Raw genomic sequence first — 25,907 nt, 5'->3', positions numbered from 1 at the left:
AGAGAACAAAATAGCGAGTAGTGAAGGAGGAAATTAGGTGAATTCATGTCAAGTTAGACACATATGGGAAGAAAAATTGGATTAAGAGAGAAAGAAAAACCTTTCATTTTCTTTTCAAAAGTCTCTAGGAATTATTTACACCTGCTGAGGTGAGATTTCACAGTTGCACTTGCTCTTTCTGGGTTTCAAAGCGTCAATGACATCGCAGGAACATAAAGTTCATCACTAAAAGGGTCCATGTATTGCAAAAGAGAAGCCCTAACCTTTTCCAGTAGTTTATATTCAAAATGCAAATCCAACAGTTTCTTAACCCATGAGGATATTGATGACAAGCTTTTTTGTGAGGCTAATGGTGCAGCAGTGAAAAACTGGCAGCATTATCACTTCCTCGCCATAAATTGTTGGGGTTTTATCATGACAGACAACAGCTTCCTCCGGTGTCACAAAACTCCAGCGAAAAAGCTAACCATTGGTATGAATTCTATTATTTTTCCAGCAAGTTCTGGGCCAATATAATTTCAGGGAACTATCATTGCAAATTTAGTGAAGGTTGGTCACTGGACAAAACTGCCCACAACTGCAGCTTTTCTTCCAAACAGAAGTCACAGCTGTTGGTTATGAGTAAGTTAAAGGGAATGTGGTATATTGATTTGGGTCCATTCAGTCCTTCTTAGAGGGCTAGAACAGAGTATATAAATACTGAAGAAGACTGCAGCACAATACAAGCTGGTAGCAAAATTGCAGAATGGGTGAGTAAATGGCAAATTAATTTCAATATAGGTAAATGCAGTCCATGTCCAAATGCAGCAAGACCTGGACAATGTCCAGGCTTGGGCTGACAAGTGGCAAGTAATATTTGTGCCAGGCAATGAGCATCTCCAACAAGAGAGAATCTAACCATCGCCCCATGACATTCAATGAGATCCCCCACTATCAAGATCCAGGGGGTTACCATTGACCAGAAACTGAACTGGACCAGCCATATAAATACTGTGGCTACACAAGCAGGTCAGAGGCTAGAAATCCTGTGGTGAATAACTCACCTCCTGACTCCCCCAAGCCTGTCCACCATCTACAAGGCACAAATCAGGAGTGTGATGGAATACTTTCCACTTGCCTGGGTGAATGCAGCTCCAACAGCACTCCAGAAGCTTAGCACCATCCAGGACAAAGCAGCCCACTTACTTGGCACCCCATCCACAAATATGCAGTCCCTCCACCACTGATGTAAATGGTACATACTGCTGCCATTTTACAAGATGCACTGCATAAAGTCACCAAGCCTCCTTATATAGTACCTTACCAACCCATGATCACTACCATCTACAAGGGCAGCAAACACATGGGAACACCACCACCTGGAAGTTACCCTCCAAGACACACCATTCCGACTTAGAAATATATTGCTGTCGCTGGGTCAAAATCCTGGAACTCCCTCTGTAACACACTGTGGGTGTATCTACACTGCATGGACTTGAGAGCAATTTGGGATGTGCAATAAATGCTGACCTAACCAGCGACACCAACATCCCATGAATGAATAAATGGAAAATGGTGCTGTTAGGGGGAAATTAAAAAATGCTAAAAGAGAATACAGTAAGAATTTACTGAAAAACCTCTAAAATCTCCAGGTAGACATGGCTGCTAAACATACTAAGAGTTGAAGATTACCAGATGAACATTACACAGCCTTGAGAGTCAGACTGGAGACAGAAGTATGACATAAATTAGATTAGGTGTATTCCCCTCTCAGGGAAGGAGCTGATGGTTTTAGCTTAGATATGGGAAGATGGACAAAGGGGGGGCTTTGATGAAACACAGTAGTCTTAAATTGCAAGAATCAAGGTTCATGTATACATGCCTTAACCCTGATTGGATAGTATAATTATGTATTCATCCTTTAGAATAATTGGTTAGCAAAATCACATGTTTATGTACCCAGTAGGATAGAGATAGTATGTAGCTGGTGTGTCGGGTGTATTCAAATGTACTCAAATGTGTTTTGATGATAAAAGGTACAAAAGTAGTGAAATGTAATCAATCAGGGAATCTGGGCCTTCATTCTCAGGAATGAATGCAGTTCCCTTGCATATGCTTGAATGAAACCGGTTAAAAGGAAGCCTGAGTTTCATGTGGTCGTTGCGGGATTGGAGAGTGTAACATCTCTTCAGTGCATTTTGATAAGATGAGAAGACAGAATATTTTCCTGTCCCAAAGCAGGGCCAAAGTATGTTGGAAGAGCTTTAAAAATGGTGGCCAGGACCCAGAGCTGGGATTCCCACCCCCACTTTCTAGCAATTTCTGGCAATTTCATCAGGAAGGGAAAAGGTGCAGGGTGGGAGACAACAGGCTGCTATCTTGACATTATCGGCACCATTGTGGCTGTGGCATTTTGGAACTTCTACAATATTGCCGCAGGCAGGCTTTGGTAGACTACTTAAATCACTCCAGCAGGAAGGTGTCGTGAACTATGTTTTGGAGGTGGGAACCAACTTAAAAGTCAGTACAAAAGGTGTTGCCTACTTTGCACATCGTTATGAAAAGCTGTAGCCTAAGTTGTATCTGTTTTAACTAAAGTGAGTGATGACACTGCTGTGCTTGGGAAAGGTAAGTGACCATTGTGACTGTCAGATTGTTTGTTCCAACAACTGGCAAATTGTCAAAGAAAAGAACATTGTAAAAGTGGAAATGTCTTCAGATACATTAGGATAAAGTGTTATTCTGCAATGTACAATATTGAAAGGCTAGCCCAGTTTGAAATCCAGTGTTGGTTGTGTGAAATGTCCCAACTGCTTTCATTTTTTTTTCCCTTGAAGTTTAGCTCAGCCATCTGTTTGGCTGTTTCAAAGCGTTGGCAGATGTCTGAGCTTTTGGCTGTCTTCAAAGACTCTAATAGGTTCTGTTCAGCAGGGTTTGTTTACTCAGTTGTTCAGGTGGATGTCAGTTTGATGTCTTGGCTGGCTTTTAAATCACTAATGGATTCTGATGAGCAGGGTTTATTTGCACAGCTTTTCAAAGCTTCCACATTTTATTATGGGGCTCATCAGTTCTGTTTATAGTGGATACTGGGTGAGTGGATTGGGTGGGGACCTTGAGGGGTTAAGGGTTTGCAGAGCTTTACACTAATCTTCAGGACTGGATGGATGTGTTTGTGAATGGATGTGCGCTTTTTACCCTGACCTCCTCTGTGTCAGTTGACCTCCATCTCTGCCTTGGGCATGCCGTGGAAGGTGGCTAGCGCAACTCCCAAGCCACCATCTCTGCTGGATGAAAATCCCACTGGCGGGCACTGCTGGGGTGGAGGTGAGATCATGACAGAGGGAAAATTCTGTCTCCATGGCAAAAATTCGACCCGTGGAGTCTAAATGTGGTAGAGGTGCAAAAGGTTCTAGGTATACAGATTCACAGATCAATAAAAGTAACAGCACAGCAAAACCATAAAAAGTGTAAAGCACTGAAGTTGATTTTCAAGAGGAGAATTCAAAAGCAGTGAAGTTATGTTAAACAGGTACAGAACCTTGGTTAAATCACACGTGGAGTATTATTCACCGTTCTGGTGTTACAAAAAAGGTTTGGAAGTACTGGAGACAGTGCAAAAATAAAGATTTACAAGGATGACACTAGAACTGAGAGGGTTCTTTCCTCTGGGCAAGAGATAGCTGAGGAGTCACCTGATAGAGTTATTACAAATTGTAAAAGTTCTAAAAGTGTAGAACTAGAGAAGATGCTTCCACTAGTGGAGAAGTCCAAAACTAGGGGCCATAAACATAAGAGAGTCACTAATAAATCCAACAAGGAATTTGGGAGGAACATTTACTTATCAGGTTCTACATTCTCAGCACTTTATCATGTGGTTAAAGTGAATAGCATAGATGCCTTGAAGGGAAAGCTAAATAAGCACACGAGGGGAAAAGGAATAGGATGTGTTGACAGGGTTAGATGAAGTAGGATGGGAGGAGGCAAGTCTGGAACATAGACAGATTGGCCAAAAGGCCTGAATCTGTTCTGTAAAAATCTATGTAATCATAACTTCCTAGAGCGTGCAAACTTTGGCTTAGTTAATTTTAATGCACATGCACCTTCTACTGATTGGTGCTGGTTGGATTTTGGAATAAATGTTATTATCCACCAAGGCTGTCTATGCTGGATTCACCAACGCTACCCATACTTCCAACTGCAGTTACAGGGTGGTGATGATGCCTTTGTCAACTCATCGGCACAAGCAAAGCTCCAAATTCAGACAATCGGTTGAAAGTCGGGTTGCTATGTTGGGAATGTAAATATATCGAGATAACTTGAATATTTATTGGTTAATTTTCAGCACTGGGTCATGAAAAAATGATCAGAGTGCAGTCAGGGAGAGTAGAAACAAAGGTCAGTAGAATTTGCTTGTAGTTCAACTGAAGTAATGGCTCCTAAATTACTATCTGTCTTTGACTATGTATGTGGACTCCTGCAGTCATTGGCACTGAATCGGAACCATTGAATGTAACATATTACCATCCTAAAACAAAAGTTCTACAACAAGACAGAAACAACGGTAATCCTCGCTAATGGAAGTTTAAAAATTGTTCGGTTTTGATTGCCAAAATAAATAGTCACTTTGTCATTTAAGTAAAATGCTTACGTCAACATTGAAATTCATTTAATCTTAATTGAAATACTTGAAAATAAGTGGCAGATTTAAGGTGACAGCTTAGTGAACTTCGCTCTCAGTCTCAGTCAAATGTTAAGGTTTAAACTCTTCCAGTTTATTGAGTTTCAAATTGAACATACAAATTAGAAGCCAATAGCCCTCCTCAAGCCTGTCCTGCCATTCATTAAGATCATGGCTGATCTGATTGTAACCTCGACTCCACACTCCCACTTACCCCCAATAATCTTTCACCCTCTTGCTTATCAAGAATCTATCTACTTCTGCCTTAAAATACTCAAAGGCTCTGCTTACACCACCTTTTGAGGGAGAGAGTTCCAAAGACTCATGACCCTCAGAGAAAAACATTCTCCTCATCTCAGTGTTAAATGGGTGACCCCTTTTTTTTAAACAGTGACTCCTAGCTTTATAATCTCCCATGGAGAGGAAACACCCTCTCCACATCCATCGTGTCAAGACCCCTCAGGAGCTTCTTTATTTCAATCAAGCCGTCTCTTACTCTCCTAGACGCCAGCGGATCCAAGCTTAGACTGTGCAACTTTTCCTCATAAGACAACCCTCCCATTCCAGGTATTAGTCTAGTAAACCTTCTCTGAACTGCTTCCCACACATCTACATCCTTCCTTAAATAAGGTGACCAATACTGTACTCAGCACTCCAGATGTCGTCTCACCAATACCCTGTATAACTGAAGCATAATCTCTACTTTTGTATTCAATTCCCCTCACAATAAACAATAACATTCTATTAGTTTTTCCTAATTAATTGCTGCATCTGCATACTAGCCTTTTGCGATTCATGCACTAGGGCACCCAGATCCCTCTGCATCTCTGAGCTCTGCAATCTCACACCATTTAGATAATATGCTTTTTTTAAAAATTCTTCCTGCCAAAATGGACAATTTCACATTTTCCCACATTATACTCCATTTGTCAGATCTTTGCCCACTCATTTAACCTATCTATATACCTTTGTAGCCTCCTTATGTCCTCTTCACAACTTACTATCCTACCTACCTTTGTCTGATCAGCAAATTTAGCAACTATACCTTTGATCCCTCCTTCCAAGTCATTTATATAAATTGTAAAAAGTTGAGGTCCCAGCACTGATCCCTGTGGCACACCACTCATTTCATCTTGCCAAACAGAAAATGACCCATTTATGCCTAATGCTTCCTGTTAGCTGGCCAATCTTCTATCCATGCCAATATGTTATCCCTACACCATGAGCTTTTATTGTCCGCAATAATATTTTGATGTGGCACCTATCAAATGCCTTCTGGAAATCTAAGTACAGTACATCTAACAGTTCCCCTTTATTCACAGCACATGTTACTTCTTCGAAGAACTCCAATAAATTGGTTAAACATGATTTCCCTTTCACAAAGTTATGTTGACACTGCCTGATTACCTTGAATTTTTCTAAGTGCCCGGCTATAACATCTTAAATAATAGCTTCTAACATTTTCCCAACGACAGATGTTAAGCTAACTGGCCTATGGGTTCCTGCTTTTTGTCTCCCTTTTTGAATAAAGAAGTTGTATTGGCTATTTTCCAACCTCATGGAACCTTCCCCAAATCTAGGGAATTTTGAAAAATTAGAACCAATGCATCAACTATCTCACTAGCTACTTCTTTTAAGATCATAGGATGAAGTCCATCAGGACCTGGGGACTTGTCAGCCTGCAGCTCCAACAATTTGCTCAGCACCATTTCCCTGATGATTGTTATTTTCCTGAGTTCTTCACTCCCTTCCATTTCCTGATTTACAGCTATTTCTAGGTTATCACTAGTATCCTTTAGAGCGAAGGCCAATGAAAAATGTCTGCTCAATTCATCTGTCATCTCCTTATTTTCCATTATTAAGTACCCAGACTCATGTTCTATAGGACAACCCTCACTTTGTTAACTCTTTTCACAGAATCACAGTGCAGAAGAGGCCCTTCGGCCCATCAAGTCTGCACCGACACATGAGAAACACCTGACCTACCTACCTAATCCCATTTACCAGCACTTGGCCCATAGCCTTGAACATTATGACGTGCCAAGTGCTCATCCAGGTACTTTTTAAAGGATGTGAGGCAACCCGCCTCACCACCCTCCCAGGCAGCGCATTCCAGACCGTCACCACCCTCTGGGTAAAAAAGCTTTTTCTCGCATCCCCCCCTAAACCTCTTGCCCCTCACCTTGAACTTATGTCCCCTTGTAACTGACCCTTAAAATAAGGGGAATAGCTGCTCCCTATCCACCCTGTCCATGCCCCTCATAATCTAGTACACCTCGATCAGGTCGCCCCTCGGTCTTCTCTGCTCCAATGAAAACAACCCAAGTCTATCCAACCTCTCTTCATAACTTAAGTGTTTCATCCCAGGCAACATCCTGGTGAATCTCCTCTGCACCCCCTCCAGTGCAATCACATCCTTCCTATAATGTGGCGACCAGAACTGCACACAGTACTCCAGCTGTGGCCTCACCAAGGTTCTATACAACTCCAACATGACCTCCCTACTTTTGTGATCTATGCCTCAACTGATAAAGACAAGTGTCCCATATGCCTTTTTCACCACCCCACTAACATGCCCCTCCGCCTTCAGAGATCTATAGACACACACGCCAAGGTCCCTTTGTTCCTCAAAACTTCCTAGTGTCATGCGGTTCATTGAATACTTCCTTGTCAAATTACTCCTTCCAAAGTGTATCACCTCACGCTTTTTGGGGCTAAATTCCATCTGCCACTTATCTGCCCATTTGACCATCCCGTCTATATCTACCTGTAGTCCAAGACACTCAACCTCACAGTTAACCACCCGGCCAATCTTTGTGTGCTCTGCAAACTTACTAATCCTCCCCCCACATAGTCATCTATGTCGTTTATATAAATGACAAATAATAGGGGACCCAGCACAGATCCCTGTGGTACGCCACTGGACACTGGCTTCCAGTCACTAAAGCATCCTTCTGTCATCACCCTCTGTCTCCTTAAACTAAGTCAATTTTGAATCCACCTTATCAAATTACCCAGTATCCCATGTGCATTTGCCTTCTTTATATGTCCCCCATGTGGGACCTTGTGAAAGGCTTTGCTGAAATCCATATAAACTACATCAACTGCACTATCCTCATCTACACACCTGGTCACCTCCTCAAAAAAGTCAATCAAATTTACTAGGCATGACCTCCCTCTGACAAAGCCATGCTGACTATCCCTGATCAAACCTTGCCTCTCCAAGCGGAGATAGATTCTCTCCTTCAGAATTTTCTCCAATAGTTTCCCTACCACTGACGTGAGACTCACTGGCCTGAAGTTCCCTGGTTTACCTCTACAACCCTTCTTAAATAGCGGAACCAGATTAGCTGTTCTCCAGTCCTCTGGCATCTCCCCCGTGACCAGATAGTAATTTAAAAATTTGGGTCAGAGCCCCTGCGATCTCCTCCCTTGCCTCCCTCAGCAGTCTGGGACACAAATCATCCGGACCTGGAGATTTGTCCACTTTTAAGCCTGCCAACACCTCCAATACCTTGTCACTCCCTATATCAGTTTGCTTAGGAACCTTGCAGTCTCTCTCCCCGAGTTCGATACCTTCATCCTCATTCTCTTGGGTGAAGACAGATGTGAAGTATTCATTCAACACTCTAGCGATGTCCTCTGGCTCCACCCATAGATTGCCCCCTTGGTCCCTTATGGGCCCTACTCTTTCCATGGTTATCCTCTTCCCATTGATATACTTATAGAATATCTTGGGATTTTCCCTACTTTTACCAGCCAGAGCTTTCTCATATCCCCTCTTTGCTCTCCTAATTGCTTTCTTAAGCTCCATCCCGCACTTTCTGTACTCCACTAATGCCTCCGCTGATTTGCTTCCCTTGTACCTGCTTAAAGCCTCTCTTTTCCTTCTCATCGTATCCTGAATATCTCTGGTCATCCATGGTTCTCTGGGCTTGTTACTCCTTCCTATCACCCTAGAGGGAACATGTTGAGTCTGTACCCTCCCCATTTCCTTTTTGAATGCCCCCCCACTGTTCCTCTGTAGATTCCCCCACAAGTAGCTGTTCCCAGTCTACCTTGGCCGGATCCTGCCTTATTTTACTAAAATCCGCTCTCCCCCAATCCAAAACAATTTTTTGCAACTTGTCGATTTCTTTGTCCATAACAAACTTAAACTGTACCATGTTGTGGTAGTTATCACTAATATGCTCCCCCACCACCACCTCAGCCACCTGCCCGGCTTCATTCCCCAGAATTAGGTCCAGCACTGCGCCGTCCCTTGTTGGACCCTCTACATATTGACCTAAAAAGATCTCATGTACACATTTCAAGAAATCCACTCCATCCAAGCCCTTAACACTATGTCTATCCCAAATAATGTTGGGAAAGTTGAAATCACCTAATATAATTACCCTATTATTGTTTTTACACACCTCCGCAAATTGTGCACATATTTGCTCCTCAATTTCCCACTGACTATCTGGGGGTCTATAATAAACACCTAACAATGTGGCTGCCCCTTTTTTACTCCTAAACTCCAACCACAAAGCTTTATTCGATTCCCCTCCAAGATATCATCTCTCCTTACTGCAGTAACTAACTGCTTAACTAATAATGCAATGCTTCCTCCTCTTTTACCCCTCACCTGTCTCGCCTGAAGATTCTATATCCCGGAATGTTGAGCTGCCAATCCCGCCCCTCCCTCAAGCACGTTTCTTTGTTAAATATCTATAGAAACTCTTCCTATCTGTCTTTATATTTCTAGATAGTTTTCTCTCATATTCTAATTTTTCCCTCCTCATTAATCTTTTGGTCATTCTTTGATGTTTTATATTATGTACAATCTTTGCAGAATTATTTGCTTTTTCTTTAAGTTTGATACTATCTTTAACTTTTTCAGTTAACCATGGATGGTGGGCCCTCCCCTTGGAATAAACCTATTCTGTGTATTCTCAAATACCCCTTTAAATATCTGCCACTGCATTTCTTTTTACCTTTTTAAAAAATTTGTTCATGGGATGTATGTGTCACTGGCTAGGCCAGCAATTTGCCCATCCTTAACTGAACTTGTTCAGAGGACATTTATGGGCCAACCACATTGCCATGGGTCTGGAGTCACATATAAACCAGACCAGGAAAGAGCAGCAGATTCCCTAAAGGGCATTAGTGAACAATCAGCAATGGTGGTCATCAGACTTTTAGTTCCAGATTTTTTTATTGAATCCAAATTCCACCATCTGCTGTGATGGGATTCCAATCCGGATCCCCAGAACATTAGCCTGGTCTCTAGAATACAAAGCTAGTGACTATACCACTATACCCCCACCTCCCTGAACTATCCCTTAACCTACTTTGCCAGTTCACATTAGCTTGCTCTGCTTTCATGCCCTCATAATTGCACTTATTTAAATTTAAAATATTAGTCTTAGACCCACTCTTCTCTCCCTCAAACTGAATGTAAAATTCAGTTATATTTTGATTGTTGCTACCTAGGGGCACCTTCACTATGAGGTCATTAATTAATCCTACCTTGTTGCTTGATTTCATTTGTAGTCAAAACAGTTTTACTTGGCTGTAGAATATAGTTTGTTCACTAGTATTTTACTCAATATATATTACTTCTTATTTTGTTTGTTTCACCTCGGGTAAGTTTGCATTTATATAGTACCTAAGGTAGGAGAATATCCCAAGTTGCTTTAAGGTGTAATCAGACAAAAATGTAGAGAATTAGTGGTGAATTAATAAGATCACAGTTGGATTATGTGCCATTTTGGATTTCACACTACAGGATGGATATTGAGGTAACAGAGAGAACAGAACACAGATATTGCCTGATATTAGAAATTACAAAAACCCAAGGAAGATTGTTTTCAGTGGTGAGGATCAAGAATGAGGGGACACAGATATGAAACTAAATGAGTGAATTTAGGGTGGAATAAGAGGAACTGCTGAGATTGTGGAATATAAACCTGCTGTTAGATATTTAAGCAGAGACCGTCAGGGAATTGGAGTAAACATCTTTATAATCTAGTTTACCACTGCTAGTTCTGGAACCTTCAATACATGATGTCATGCACAACTGTCCCTAAACTGCCTTTTCTTTAGCGGTAGAAGTATTGGTGATTAATCAATAAAAATATTCAAGAAAATGAAAAACACTTTGTTGTGAGTAACATTGGAGAAAAATTCAGTGTCCATGACATTGAAATTTAATTGCTGGGAAAAAAAGACTCCAGAGCAATCCCTGTACCTTGAGGGTTGGCAACTGTGATAGCTGGTACCATATAACCAACCATGCTGCTATAAGACTGAAATACTATTGAAATACTACTGAAACCAGAAATCTCAATCCTATAACAAATTGGCTTCTGCGCAACAGGAGTAAACCTGATGTGGGGAAATTATCTTTCACCCAGAGCATGGTTGAAGTCTGGAATAAATGTCCTGAAAGGGTGGTGGAGGCAGGTTCGTTGGAGGTGTTCGAAAGAGAATCGAATCGCTATCCAAAAAAAAAAGGGAACGTGCAAGGTTAACGGGGATAAGGCAGGGGAGCGGGACGAGGTGGGATGCTCTTGCAGAGGGCCAGTGCAAACTGGATGGGCTGAATGGCCTCCTCCTGTGCTGTGAAAGCACTGTGACACCGTGTCAGGAAAAGGTGCCGACTCTATAATGAAGTTGGAGATGAGAGGTTTTGCAGATGAGCGACGTGGTTTTGTTTATTATTGTTTATTATTATTATTATTATTGCGCCTTTTCCATTGCTGGAGGTTTAATAACTTCGAACTACAGTTGTAGCTGCCAGAGAATTGCTGAACGGCGGGGTAAATTTTGGTTTTAATTCCCCAACGCGCCTGGCAATAACACCCTCCTTGGATGTCCGAGCAGATATATCCATGCAACCCAGCAATGTGACCTTGTAATTTGGCAGACATGGTTACACACACCATTGCCCAGCCCCTCCTGCCAGTATCGAACCGGCGGCATTACAATGGGACAATGGCGTGGGGGCGGGGCTTATGCCAGTACCAAAGATGGCCGCACAGGCTTCAAATCGGCATCAGCAGCGGGGCAATGTCCTCTCTCTGGATGCGGCCGAGTGCGCGGTCGCCTTTCTATGACGTCACCACCCGCCGAGGCCCGGCCGGCCGGCCGGCCGGCCGGCTGCGCCCACCTGTTTATGGTACGTCATACCGTCGCGCCACTCCTGGCCTGTGTATGGTCCGTCAGGGTGTCAATCAGGGGGCGGCGGCGGCGGCGGCGGCGGGGAGGCCCCGCCTCTGGACGGTGGCCCGTTTGGTGTTTGGCAGTCGGTTGTGTTGAATGGCTTTGGAGAGGGGCAGGGGAGAGCTGGAGAAATCATACAAAATAACGGCGGCTTCGAGTTCCACGTGCACCCGGACCTGAGCTTCATCCTCATCCGTTCAGTGAAGGAGCCTGCGGACGCGGGGGAGGGGCCGGGGTGCGATGAGACAAGGTACTGAAGCTTTAAAATTCATCTCGGGCCGCGGGCAGGTCCTGCTGGGCCGGGCCGGGCCTGGCCTCCCTCAGTCAAAGCCCCAGGCACCGGCTCCTGATGGTTTCCCCTCGAGGCTCAGTGCCCGGTATAACCGACACTCTTAGGCTGGCCTGATGACATCATCTCCTTTCACTCAGTGCAGTCTGACTGCTGGCGCTGCAGATGCCAATTCCATCCGAATTGCTCATCCCCCAACCCCCACCCCCACCCCCACCCCAACCCCCATTGTCGTTTCCAAGGACATTGATTTGATTTGATTTGTGCTGCAGTAAAACAGCGGGGGGGGGGGGGGGCTCAACTTTACATTCTCCATGGAGAGCCCTAACCCTCCTGTCCAATCGTCAAAGTGCAATACACAGCGCAGGAGTTAATGAATAATGTGCACAACACTCCTCACCACCCCCACCCCCCCCCTCCTCCTCAGCCCCCCCCACCCCTCCTCCTCAGCCCCCCCCACCCCTCCTCCTCAGCCCCCCCCCACCCCTCTTCCTCAGCCCCCCCCACCCCTCCTCCTCACCACCCCCACCCCCCCCTCCTCCTCAGCCCCCCCCCACCCCTCTTCCTCAGCGCCCCCCCCTCCTCCTCAGCCCCCCCCACCCCTCTTCCTCAGCCCCCCCCACCCCTCCTCCTCACCACCCCCACCCCCCCCCTCCTCCTCAGCCCCCCCCCACCCCTCTTCCTCAGCCCCCCCCCTCCTCCTCAGCCCCCCCCCACCCCTCCTCCTCAGCCCCCCCCACCCCTCCTCCTCAGCCCCCCCACCCCTCCTCCTCAGCCCCCCCCACCCCTCCTCCTCAGCCCCCCCACCCCCCCCTCCTCCTCAGCCCCCCCCACCCCTCCTCCTCAGCCCCCCCACCCCTCCTCCTCACCCCTCCTCAGTCCCCCCACCCCTCCTCCTCACCACCCCCACCCCCCCCTCCTCCTCAGCCCCCCCCACCCCTCCTCCTCAGTCCCCCCACCCCTCCTCTTCAGCCCCCCCCACCCCTCCTCCTCAGCGCCCCCCACCCCTCCTCCTCAGCCCCCCCCACCCCTCCTCCTCAGCCCCCCCCACCCCTCCTCCTCAGCCCCCCCACCCCTCCTCCTCAGTCCCCCCACCCCTCCTCTTCAGCCCCCCCCACCCCTCCTCCTCAGCGCCCCCCCCACCCCTCCTCCTCAGCGCCCCCCACCCCTCCTCCTCAGCGCCCCCCACCCCTCCTCCTCAGCGCCCCCCACCCCTCCTCCTCAGCGCCCCTCACCCCTCCTCCTCAGCCCCCCCCACCCCTCCTCCTCAGTCCCCCCCACCCCTCCTCCTCAGTCCCCCCCACCCCTCCTCCTCAGTCCCCCCCACCCCTCCTCCTCAGTCCCCCCACCCCTCCTCCTCAGTCCCCCCACCCCTCCTCAGCCCTCCCCCCACCTCTCCTCAGCCCTCCCCCCACCCCTCCTCAGCCCTCCCCCACCCCTCCTCAGCCCCACCCCTCCTCCTCAGCCCCCCCCACCCCTCCTCCTCAGCCCCCCCCACCCCTCCTCCTCAGCCCCCCCACCCCTCCTCCTCCTCACCCCCCCACCCCTCCTCCTCCTCACCCCCCCCACCCCTCCTCCTCCTCAGCCCCCCCCCCACCCCTCCTCCTCAGCACCCCACCCCTCACAATAGTGGCTTGATGCCATTTGCAGCCACTAGCCTAAGATCTACCCTCTCGGTCAACAGCAGTTGTGCGTCTGTGTCACACCTTTCATTGGAGTTAAACGCCGAAGGCACATCAGACAAAAATTGACACCAAGCCAAGGAAGGAGATAATGGGAAAGAGTGCCAAAACCTTGTTTAAAGGGGTAGTTTTAAGGAGCATCTTAAAGGAGAGAGGCGGAACAATTTGGTTCGGGTGAAAATTCCAGAACTTAGGGCCTAGGTCATAAGAAATAGGAGCAGGCGGACTCCATAGCATGCTCTGCCATTCAATAAAATCATCTCTGATCTGATTGTGACCTTAACTCCACTTTCTTGCCTACCCCCCCATAACCTTTGACCCCCTTGTAGATGAAAAATCTGCCTACCTCAGGAGTCAACGTATATCAGTGGGCACAGGGGCGATGTGAGGGACTTTGTGCGAGTTAGGATATTAGCAGCAGAGGTTTGGATGAGCTTAAGTTAATGGAGGATGGAAGAGGGAAAACTGGCCAGGAATGTATTGGAATAGTGAGTCTCCAAACTTGCAGGAAAGATCTGACTGGGAGGGTCCTTCTCACTACTAGCTAAGCTACATCTTGGTGCTTGTTTGAGAGTTCTGGCAATGAGGCATTCTGCCAAATGGCTTAGTCAGACCATTTCATGTGGAGCCTCGAGAACGTTACGTGAGACCACTGCCTGATGGACTTGTGGTCAAAGGTGTTTTTCTGCACGTACCTTTCCATGAGGGATAAGTGACATGCCATACTTCACTGAGACACTGTCTATTTTTGATCTCCAGACAAAGCAGAAGATGGCTTGGGTGACTGCCAAGGTGCAGGAGCTGGGCAGGGCCTGACCTGTGACATATAGAGCAAGACTGAAAGCACCTCGCACCTGATGACTAGGTTCTTACTTGCAGCAGAGAGGGAACGCCCTAGCCCCTCTGAACCATATCTCCAGCACCTTCAGGTAGTCTACCCTGACGGTGAAGAGGACAAAGGATCAGTCAGCCCAGTTCCAAAAGAACATAGCCTCGGTCTTGCTGTAATTTACTTTGGCTCCAGAGGCAAGTTCAGACTGGTCATAGATGCTAATCAGTCTGCTAACCGACAGCAAATCGCAGCAGAAGACAGTGACACCGTCCATGTACAGGGAGGCTTTGATTTGAGTGTCTCCGCTGCCTGTGATTGCCATCTCCCTTAAACCCACATTCTCCCTGATGGCCATGACAGAAAATTAGGTACAGCATATGAACCAAGAGAGAGAACAACCCTGCCTGACTCTAGATTTGATTGGAAAGCTTTCCAATTCCCATCCATTGAAACTATGCTACTGATGTTTGTGTATAACAGTAGGATTCAATTGCAGGTTCATCTCCAAGCCCCATTTTGGAAACCACATCCATCGTGTAGGAGTGTGATATTCAGTCAAAGGCCTTTTCCTGGTCCAGGGATGAGCGGGTATCCGCTCCCTTGTCCCTCACATAGGCGATCATAACCCTTAGTAGTACAAGGCTGTCGGGAATCTTCCTGCCGGGTACAGTGCAGGCCTGATCAGAATGGATCACCAACTTCTGTGTATACTTGACCAGACTGGCGATGACCTTGAACAGAATTTTGGGGTCCACATTAAGCAATAAAATGAGCTACCCATTTCTAATTTTCTTCCCTCCCTTTTCAACTTCTAGATGAGAGTGATTTAGCTTTTCCTCATGGATTCTGACATGCTGCCGGCCAGAAGCATACCCTTGTACCCTTCCAGCACATCTGGGCTAATGCAGTCCCACAGAGTCAAATACAACTCAGCCAGTAAACAGTCGCTTCTGGGAGTTTTACTTCTCTTGAAGGATCGCCTTTGTCAGCTCATTCACAGTTAGTGATTTGTCCAAATTATCATGTATTGCAATCTAAGGTCTCTGTGATGGAGGATAGGAAAGACTGGGAGGCTGTGCTGTCTGGGATTCACATTGTACAGCCCAGCATAAAGGATTTTCTGATATTTTTTATGTCACGCTGTGATGATACTGAACCATCTTCCTGCAGGTTGCTGATCAGAGAGCTCTCTCTCTGGACATTTTGGTAGGAGAAATAGAGCGGACTCTGGACTGGAAGATGATCTAAGGCAAAGACAGAGACCTGCTGGTTTGGCAACAAAATGTTGCAGTTTGAGATTTACTCAATGTTTTTTTACAGAAGTTTTTTTTTAGTCTAAGTTGAAGTTGATCGAGTTCTTCTTTCTACTCTCTTCTTTCAGCAGACTCTGAATTCTTTTGAGTTTTGCACATTAAGGGCCCAAAACTGGGCAAACTCATATCACTTAGGACCCCTGGAGTTGACAGACAATGGAGATTTTTAGCACATCATCTGGTTCAGATTCAAACTCGACCTTAATTTGAAAGAGTAGCACACTAAGCTGTCAAATGGCTGGGTGATTGGATGTGACAGCTGGTATTTTTGTTAGTATTACAGATTGAGTGCTCAGTAAATGAAGCCTAAACTGGTGGATGCTGTGTTTTAACATTTACCTTATTTAATGTTACCCTGAGCTTTGTTATGCCAACTTTGGTATACAACACACTTGCTCATATGTTTGATTTGGTAATGTAATTTTTAAAAAATACAGCATGGTGGTCTCAAATATGCCTATTTAGCCCTTTAGAAAAATATGGAACAATGTTTCCTGAGATACTGCAGGAACTCATCGAGGCCCCTTAGACAACACCTTCCAAACCCACATCTAGAAGGACAAGGGCAGCAGATGCATGGGAACACCACCACCCGGAAGTTCCCCTCCAAGCCACTTACCATCCTGACTTGGAAATATGTCGCCGTTCCTTCACTGTCGCTGGGTCAAAACCCTGGAAATCCCTTCCTAACAGCACTGTGGGTGCACCTGCACCACATGTACTACAGCATTCAAGAAGGCAGCTCACCCCTACCTTCTCAACCTGGGCAATTAGGGATGAGCAATAAATGCTGGCCAAGCCAGCGATGCCCATATCCCATGAATGAATAAAAAGAAAATACTGGAGCTATGGAAGTGTCAGTTATGAAGTACAGCTAATAGAGTATTTCTAATGAGTTGCATTACTATTACTGTAACTGTGGCTTTCTTTGATTACGCTGGGGTCAACGGGAAATCTCCAGGATGTGTTACCAGCCAAATGAGTAATTATGTAGTGTGTGTTTTCTGTAGAAGGGATGGGCTCAAGCTGCCTAATGGCTTCCCTTGAATTCCTGGGTTCTTAGCATTTGGAATTGGAGTTTATGATCACTGCTAAAATCATTAAATTCGAGAATGAAACCGTGATTCTAACCCGTCACCCAAATTATATGCGATTGTACACAGTTTGATGCCATAAGCTCAGAGACATAATGCACAAGTTACTTTTGTTGTATGCTGCTTAGTTGGAATTGAGCCTTTGCAATGTAAACCTGAATATGTTAAAGGCAATGTAATGTGAAGTGTATCATCCTCAGCTGCAGAGCTAAATTTGAAGTTTTCCGCTTTGTTTTCTAGATTTTAATGAAATTGCTGAGCCTGAGCTGATCAACTGCCTGAAGTGTACAAGGAGGAAAATACATTTATGGAACCAAATCTTCAGGAAACCTGTGAGGCTGATGCAGAAGAAGCGCAAAAAAAAGTTGTGTCTGTAGAAACTGCTCAAACCTCTGAGGACACTACCTCCCAAGTAAATAATGATGGATTAGGACCTACAGTCATTGATTTTCACATGGGGATCCCTGCTGAGAACTGTGTGCATTTGGAAAAAGAACCCATGTGTATGTCCGGCAGCAAAGAAGGAGTCTGTGCGAGTTTAATGTTAATAAGCAATACTAATAAGAGTACTTCATTTATATCTAAAGCATCCACACAAGTTGCTAAACCAGTGGTTGCTATTAGAACATCAGGGCAAGGAACAACTGGTAACAAAAGTCCACAAAAAGGCAAAAGTATACTTGCCCCTGGCCTAAAATTAACAACTGACCTTTTTACCACAGATGTGATAGCTTCTGGAGTGCCTGCAGATGAGAACTGCCTAACTGTTGGTACAACCCTTTTACAGCAAAGTGCTAACATTAAAAGGGAGAAATCCAAATCTGCAGACCGCAGCTTACAACCTGCAGGTGGTATTTCTGCTGTGGGTAAGAGTGCTCTGATATGTGCTGCAATCTCTTCAAAAGATACCAGTCTCCCAACCAAGCATTTGGCAGTTTCACAGAAGGGTACTTGTGAGATAGAAGGACAATTGAGAAAAGAAGAAAAAAATCAGCTGATTGATCATTTAAAACACTCTGCTGCAGATGAGAATACTGCGACTCTGAATGAGTCTGGAACTGAGTCTTGTCTAGCTGCTGACACATTACCTACACAGCAAAATACAGGCAAAAAACGGGGGAGATGCAAAAAAGAGAAAAATGAGTTGATAGGCAATCCAGCCATGGACCTCCATAATACATCAGTGAATGGTGGCTGTAGTGAAACAAGAACTGATCCTGTGAGCATCCCTAAGAAACGAGGAAGAAAACCTAAAAATGCAATGGTTGCTCCGCCAAAGGAAATTCTCAGTCACGGTAACATTGAAAATGGTGGTGATGATGAGGTGGAAACTGCTGAACCATTGAAGGCCCCAAAGAAACGAGCAAGAAAACCTAAAAATGCGAAAGCGGTGTCTGTTAAAGGAAAAGTACCGCAAGCTTTATCGAAGCGGGGTTGTGACAATGCTGAGAACGGTGATAACAGTGAATTGGGAACTCCTCAACTGGTCAGGACCCCAAAGAAACGAGGAAGAAAACCTAAGAATGCAAAAGCAATGCCTGTTGAAGGAGTAATGCAGCAAATTCCGTCAAAGGGGATTTGTGAAAGTGTTGAGAACGATGGTGACAGTGAGATGGGAGCTCCTCAACCGGTGAAGGCCCTCACTAAACGAGGAAGAAAACCTAAGAATGCAAAAGCAGTGCTGCAGACTCCATTAGCAGGTGGTAATCGTTCTGAGAATGGTGCTGATCCTCAACCCGTGAAGATCCCGAAGAAGAGAGGAAGGAAACCTAAAAATAAGATGGTGCCACAAGAAGAGACTACAGATACCCATGGGCTGTTGAAGCCGATTGTCCAGAGATTATTGGAAGAGAGCGGAGCTGATGATGAACTAACAGCAAGTGGCCGACCAAAGAGGAGGGCGGCCAGAGCGTAAGGAAATTATCTTGTTGGCCACACTCACGTGCTTGAATTGTAGCTATGTGTTCCTGGTGGGCAAGACACTCTGCCAGGAGTGCAGAATTGGAAAACTAGCCCTCCAGTCTCAACATGAACATAACACAAATCAGAGAGAGATCAAGACACTTAAATCACTTTACGTTAGTATGAAACAACCATTGGGTGTGTCGCTGATTCCAGTATTTATTGTTAAATGTTCTGATGATTGTAGTGAAGCCCCTATGGTCTATTGATTTCTCCCCACATCATAACAATGGTTGGCACTAACATTTTGCAATGAATGGGATGTGCTTAGGTTGGCTGCTAGTCATCACATTGGTACACTGTAGATCGCTGCAAGCCATCATTAGGACATGGTCATGCTTACTGTGTCCCACACAATGTTTCATGATCTCAGCAACAATACTGTGGGAGGAGAAATAGGAGGGCAAATTAACTCAGAATACTCTAATTAGGAAGCACATAAGTGTTCAAAGCGAAAACATGGAATACGCTACTTGCTATATTTGAGTGCTTAGGTAAATGGAGGTGGTGAGCAGAACTTTTATACTGATATGAACAAAACCATTGCAATATTATCAAGCTGTTTTTCTTGGTACATTAAATTAGTTTTTTTGGAAATATTTTTTGATTTTGAATTATGGAAAATCAATACTTAAAATATATATAGTTGTAATTTTTTTCCCCCTCTCCACCCCCCCATTTATGTTCTCCCATGGTTCTGAAAGTTGCATTTTACACTACAGTAATTCCTCCAAAAGGTGGTGGAGCTATTTCCTCTAGAGGTGTGGAATCTCAAAATGTGCTTTTAACCTGTACTGGCTAAAGGCAGGCTCAGTGCTCGGGCAAGCAGTGCAGTTTCCAAATTTCCAGCCTAAATTAACCTTTTCAAACATTTTAAAAAAAATTTTCATGGGACATGGGAGTCGCTGGGAAGGCCAGCATTTGTTGCCCATCCCTAATTACCCTTGAACTGAGTGTCTTGCTAGGCCATTCTTGAGGACAGTTCAGAGTCAACCACAGTGCTGTGAATCTGGAGTCACATGTATGCCCGATCAGGTAAGGGTGGCAGATTTCCTTCCCCAAAGGGCATTAGTGAACCAGATGGGTTTTTATGACAATCGATGTCACCATGACTGAGACTTTCAATTCCAGATTTTTAATTAATCAAATTTGAATTCCGCCAGCTGCCATGGTAGGATTTGAACCCCTGTCCCCCAGGGTATTAGCCTTGGCCTCTGGATTACAAGTCTAGTAACATTATCACTAAGCCACCATCTGATTTTGACCTGATTTTGCTTTCCAGGGATTCGTGCTGTGAAGTGTTTGTCATTGTGGGTAAGATCAGGTCTGTCAATGAAGAATTTCCCTCCCCCCACTGCTCTCCCCTCCCCTCCACCGCCCCATCTCCCCAATGGCGAATATGTACTGGCGAAGTCTACTGCACATGAAGACTGGTTCCTTGGGCTGTGAGGGACCAGCAGTGCCTGTGAAAATGTTTGTGGCTGTTTGGGCTGGCCTGAACTGTCAGCCCACCCACACAGACCAGCAACCCAGTGTTTTCATTGTAAACAGGAAACAGAACACCACGGACATTGGAAGTGGGAAACGGAGAGCAATACTGGAAATACTCTGGGCCAACCAGCTCCGTGTGGAGAGAAGGGAAACTGATCATCCCGATACAGGTTGCTTACCTGAATATGAACACGGGCGCTGACTGGGCCACTGAATGCAGCTTTTTCTGTTTCTGGTTTTAAATGTTTTCACTGCTGCCCTGTACAGACCTTGCTCCGCATCCCTGCCCCCACCCCATAGATGCGCACTCACAGCCATCAGTCAGAAACTCCATTGCAATAGTTATTTGGGAATGATCATAGCTTTAAACAGCTGTCAGGAGCCCCACAGCGTAAACCAGTAGAATTTACAGCACCATGTATGGGAAAGCCAACACGTGCTGCTCTCACTAGAAACAATTTGTACAACGTAAATGGATTATTGAAATGTAAAGACTGAGGTGAACGTGTGTGAGTCAGAGTCTTCAAAGTAGCTTTAGGAGGACTGAGAGGTTAAGCTGGTCAGGAAAGGTTGAAAAAGCTCTTGAGGGTAGACTGACGCTTGACCTGATAGAGGCCATCAAAATTATGAAAGGATTTGGTAAGGTAGATGTAGAGAAGATGCTTTCCCTTGTGGAAGAGGCCAAAACTGGAGGGCATCAATGTAGGATAATCACTAATAAACCCAATAGGAAATGCAGGGGACACCTCTACCCAGAGAGTGGTGAGAATGTGCAACTCACTACCACAGGGAGTGGTTGAGGTGACTAGCGTTTAAGGGAAAGCTAGATAAACATGAGGGAGAAAGGAATAAAAGGATATGTTGGTGAGGTTAGATAAAGAGGGGTGGGAGGAGGCTTGCGTGGAGCATATAGATTAGCACAGAGCAGTCTGGCTGAATGGCCTGTTTCTTTGCTGCAAATACAACGCGCAGATTGTTGGGCAGTGGGACTGAGCGCTCAGCTTGGTCAGGGGGACAGTTGAGGTCTCTACTTAGCCATGGTCAGAAGGAAGCAGCCGCTGGTATGGATGCTGGCATTGGCTTACTGTCTGGTGTTAGAGGAGGAGAAGCCATTCCTTGAGATCGATGTGTGTTGCTGGAGGGGTTGGATCAGCTTCTGGATGTGTGTAGCCACCCAATTCAACTGAAACTTTCAAGACTGAGGTAGATTTTTCTTTGGTGGGTAAGGACATCAAAGGACGTGGAGTTAAACTGATAAATAGGGACGGGCTGCCGATCAACCAGGGTCTAATTGAATGGAGGATCAGGCTCAAGGGGCCGAATGGTGTTGTCCTTTGCAAACATTGATGTTTAAAAGGATTTTAAACAGAGTGGAGTAAAACATATAGAAACCTGTTTTCTTAATCCTTCTGAAAACATGGTGGGATCTCAATAGCTCAGGCAGCCAGGACGCTCAGTTACCCCTGTCTTTCTCTCACCCCCTCATCATTTAAATAACTGTGTGGGTGGTACAAACTGCCAAGCTAAGGGATTTACTCTGTTGAACCTGGTTTATTTTTTGACGAGATTGTTTTGATATGATTAGGTATGAGAGAGAGAACAGATGAGGTTCACAAGAATGATTCCAGAGATAACTGTAGCTATGAGGATAGATTGGAGAGGCTGGGACTGTTTTCCTTGGAGGAAAGAAGGCTGAGCAGAGACTTGATGGAGGTATTCAAGATCCTGAGGGGTATGGACCGGGTAAATAGTGAGAAACTGTTCCCACTCAAGAGCACATCAAGAACTAGAGGGCACAGATTCAAATTAATTTTATAAGGAGTAAATGTGATGAGGAACATTTTTTTTCACCCAGAGGGTGGTTGGAGTCTGGAACGAACTCCCTGAGAGGGTGGTGGAGGCAGGTTCGATCGAGGTATTCAAAAGGGAATTGGATTGCTCCCTGAAAAAAGAGAATGTGCAAGGTTACGGGGATAAGGCAGGGGAGTGGGACTAGGAGGAATGCTCTTTCAGAGAGCCAGTGCAGACTCGATGGGCCAAATGGCCTCCTTCCGCACTGTAAAAAAATTCTGTGATACTGCCCTTAAACATAAGGGAAGCTGAGAGGAAAGCATTTATAATCGTGCCTCTCATGACCCAAGGATGTCCCAAAGTGCTTTAAAGGCAATGAAATACTTTTGAAATGTAGAAAAGGTGGCTACATTGCACGCAGCAAGATTCCACAATCAGCATTGGGATACATAACCAGATAACTTGTTTTTCAGTGCTGTTGACTGAGGGATAAATATTGACAGGACACCGGAAGAACTTTCTGCTCCTCTTCAAACAGTGTCATGGTGTTTTTTTTTTTACGTCCATCTGAGAGGGCAGACATGGTTTAACTTCTCATTTGAAAGTTGGCACCTCTGACAGTGTAGCACTTCCTTACTACTCCAGTAAGAGTGAGAGCCTGGATTCAAATCTCTGCAGTGGGACGTGAACCCAGAACTTACTGACTCTGTGGCAAGAGTGCTAGCAACCGAGACATGGCAGATAACTTGAGTGGCCAAAAATGAGTTGCATTTGTGAGTTGTTTTGTTTTTTGTTCTAGTGGTGTACAATTGGCTTCATAATGTGAAAATATAAGTTGATTTATAACATAAATGCATTTTAAATTGTAGTGCTTTACAGCTTCAACCCTTTGAAGCAAAAAGCTAGAAATATTATTGGCAATTTTATCACATGAACGTTTAACTTGGCTGCATTCCACTCCATTTCATTACTAAAAACACTGGAAAGAGGAGTTTCATATGTTTGCATTCAGCATTCACGTGGTTAAGTCACTAATAGCAATTTTTACCCCTAAGTTTTCAATTTTTGGCATATTCAAGTTACCTGACCGTATAATGGAAAACTCAGTTTGTAACCGATTTTCGTGTGTTAAAATCTACTTCTCTTGAGTTTCTGTTACTATTCATTAATGCCCATTGTACTATTCATAATTACCTTGCAATATGTATGCCTAATAAGGTGTTGCACAATATTTTATTCTTTTCTTACACAGCATCAATGTAATAGAAACAGCTTGAATTTACGTAGCACCTTTCATGACCTCAGAACATCCCAAAGCACTTTACAACCAATGACGTACTTTTGAAGTGCTGTCACAGTTGTAATGTAGGAAAATTAGCTAACCAATTGGCATACAGCAAACGCCCACAAACCGCAATATATTAATAATCAGGTAATCTGTTGATGATTCAGGGATAAATATTGGCCTGGATGTCAGGGAGAATGCCCCTGCTCTTCAAAAGGCCTGAGTTTAATGTCTTATTTGGGAGATTATACCCCCTAGAGTGCAGCATTTCCTCAGTACTGCAACAAAAGCAAAATACTGTGGATACTGGAAATATGAAATAAAACCAGAATATGCTGGAAATCCACATTTTCTGCTTTTATTCTCAGCACTGCACTCAAGTGTCTGCCTAGATTTTGCACTCAAGAATCTGGAATAGCCTTCTAACTCAGAGGCAAGAGTGCTACCAACTGAATCAAGATTGATGCTAGTTCTTAAATGTAGTGTGACAAGGTGGATTATTGGTGGAAAGAATTGGCCCTCAATTTATAATCTTTTTTAAAAAGCCTTGTATATTTGTGAGACTTTGTCTGTAGCAGGATAAGTTTACAAGCTCTGAACCTAATAAATTAGTTTTGTTGAATCAGTGCTACTTTTAAAGACCTAAACTCTACATCTAAAGATATTACGCGTGAGAGGTTTGGTCCTTAATGCAAACTACGTGCACTTGGGGGATGGAGGGGAGATTGTGGCTGCTTCTCTCCCTGAGGCTCTTGTCGCTATTATTCCCGGCTCTGTGAGGAACTTTTGCTGCAAGTCCCAGTTCCTGTCTCAATTGAAGGTGTGATTTTGTTTTCTCTTTTTCTCTACCCCTTCACAGGATTTTTAAAAATTTTGTGCCAGATGAGTTATGTTCACCTACGAGGCACAGTAGAGTCTGCTCCTGGAATGAAGCATCAGCCCCATGTAGCATCCAGGAGCAACCAGGTAGCTAAGTGACAGGAAGAAGCATCACAAGAGGTGGGAGAACCCCTTAGAAGCTGGGTGGGAGCACTATGACAAAAAGGAGATGATCCTTACGTTCAGATGGTGGGGAGAAGGACCTGAAGAGAATAGGAAGGCCTCCAGGTGTAGGGTGACTTTTTAGTAATTAGTGAATAAATGTTGGCCAAGATACATGGAGAACCCCTCTGCTCTTCTTTGAATAGTGCCATGGAATATTTTACATCACAATGCCTCAGTTTAACGTCTCATCTGAAACAGTGCAATTGTACCTCAGAACTATCGCATAGGTTATGACTCTCGTCCTGGAGTGGGGTTTGAAGCCACAACCTACTGACTCCAAGATCAGTATGTTAGCATTGAGCCAAGCAGACACTTGATACTGGGTAAAATAGGGCATGGAATCAGGAGTGGTAGCTTGGCATTTGCAGAGCAATTGCACAGAACATGCAAATGGTTAGAACTATGGGAGGGGAAATTTGATAGAAATTGAACTTGCTGCATATGGGAAGGAAAAACACCAATGCATGGACTCAATGAATGGCAACGTTCACCTCTGAGGCTGAAAGATGTGAGTTCTAGCCCCACACCAGGATGAAAAAGACAGATTTTGAAAAACTTGCATTTATGTAGTACCTTATCATGTGTTCATTATACCAAAGCTCGTCAGAGCCACAGTTGCACTTATTTTTGAAGTCAGTCACTGTTATGTAGAAAAATGTGGCAGCAAATCTGCTCACAGCAAGATCCTGCAAAAAAAAATGGAATTAATGACCAGTTATTGTGCTTTGGTTGAGGAAGAAGTGTCACTCCCCTGCTTTGCAGATAATGCCATGGGATCTTTTACCTTTTTTTTTATTCATTCATGGGATGTGGGTGTCACTGGCTTGGCCAGCATTCCTTGCCCGCCCCTAACTGCCCTTGAGAAGGTGGCAGTGAGCTGCCTTCTTGAACTGCTGCAATCCCTTTGGTGTAGGTACACCCACAGTGCTGTTAGGGAGGGAGTTCCAGGATTTTGACCCAGTGACATTGAAGGAACAATGATATATTTCCAAGTCAGGATGGTGAGTGGCTTGGAGGGGAATTTCCAGGTGGTGGTGTTCCCCAATGTCTGCTGCCCTTGCCCTTCTAGATGTTAATGGTTGTGGGTTTGGAAGGTACTGTCTAAGGAGCCTTGGTGAGTTCCTACAAGACATCTTCTGGATGGTACACACTACTGCCACTGTTCGTTGGTGGTGGAGGGAGTGAATGTTTGTGGATGTGGTGCCAATCAAGTGGGCTGCTTTGTCCTGGATGGTGTCAAGCTTCTTGAGTGTTGTTGAAG

At 45.0% G+C, this 25,907-nt stretch overlaps 1 protein-coding gene across 2 annotated transcripts in view; it reads left to right on the top strand.

Moving 5' to 3' along the window:
- The first annotated feature begins 11,925 nt into the window (after window positions 1–11,925).
- Window positions 11,926–25,907, top strand: part of gtf3c2 (general transcription factor IIIC, polypeptide 2, beta) — a 128,869-nt gene continuing 114,887 nt past the window's right edge. For both annotated transcript variants that reach the window (XM_078541440.1, XM_078541439.1), the window contains exons 1-2: window positions 11,926–12,113; window positions 17,314–18,984. In XM_078541440.1, coding sequence (XP_078397566.1) covers window positions 17,381–18,984 — 1,604 coding nt within the window. In that variant the 5' untranslated portion in view covers window positions 11,926–12,113; window positions 17,314–17,380. The remainder of the gene's footprint in view (window positions 12,114–17,313; window positions 18,985–25,907) is intronic.

This window comes from Cetorhinus maximus, chromosome 5 (genome assembly GCF_964194155.1).
Source record: "Cetorhinus maximus chromosome 5, sCetMax3.hap1.1, whole genome shotgun sequence".
NCBI lineage: Eukaryota > Metazoa > Chordata > Chondrichthyes > Lamniformes > Cetorhinidae > Cetorhinus > Cetorhinus maximus.
The sequence above is the reverse complement of the archived record's forward strand: the minus strand, read 5'-3'. Positions and strand labels throughout refer to the sequence as shown.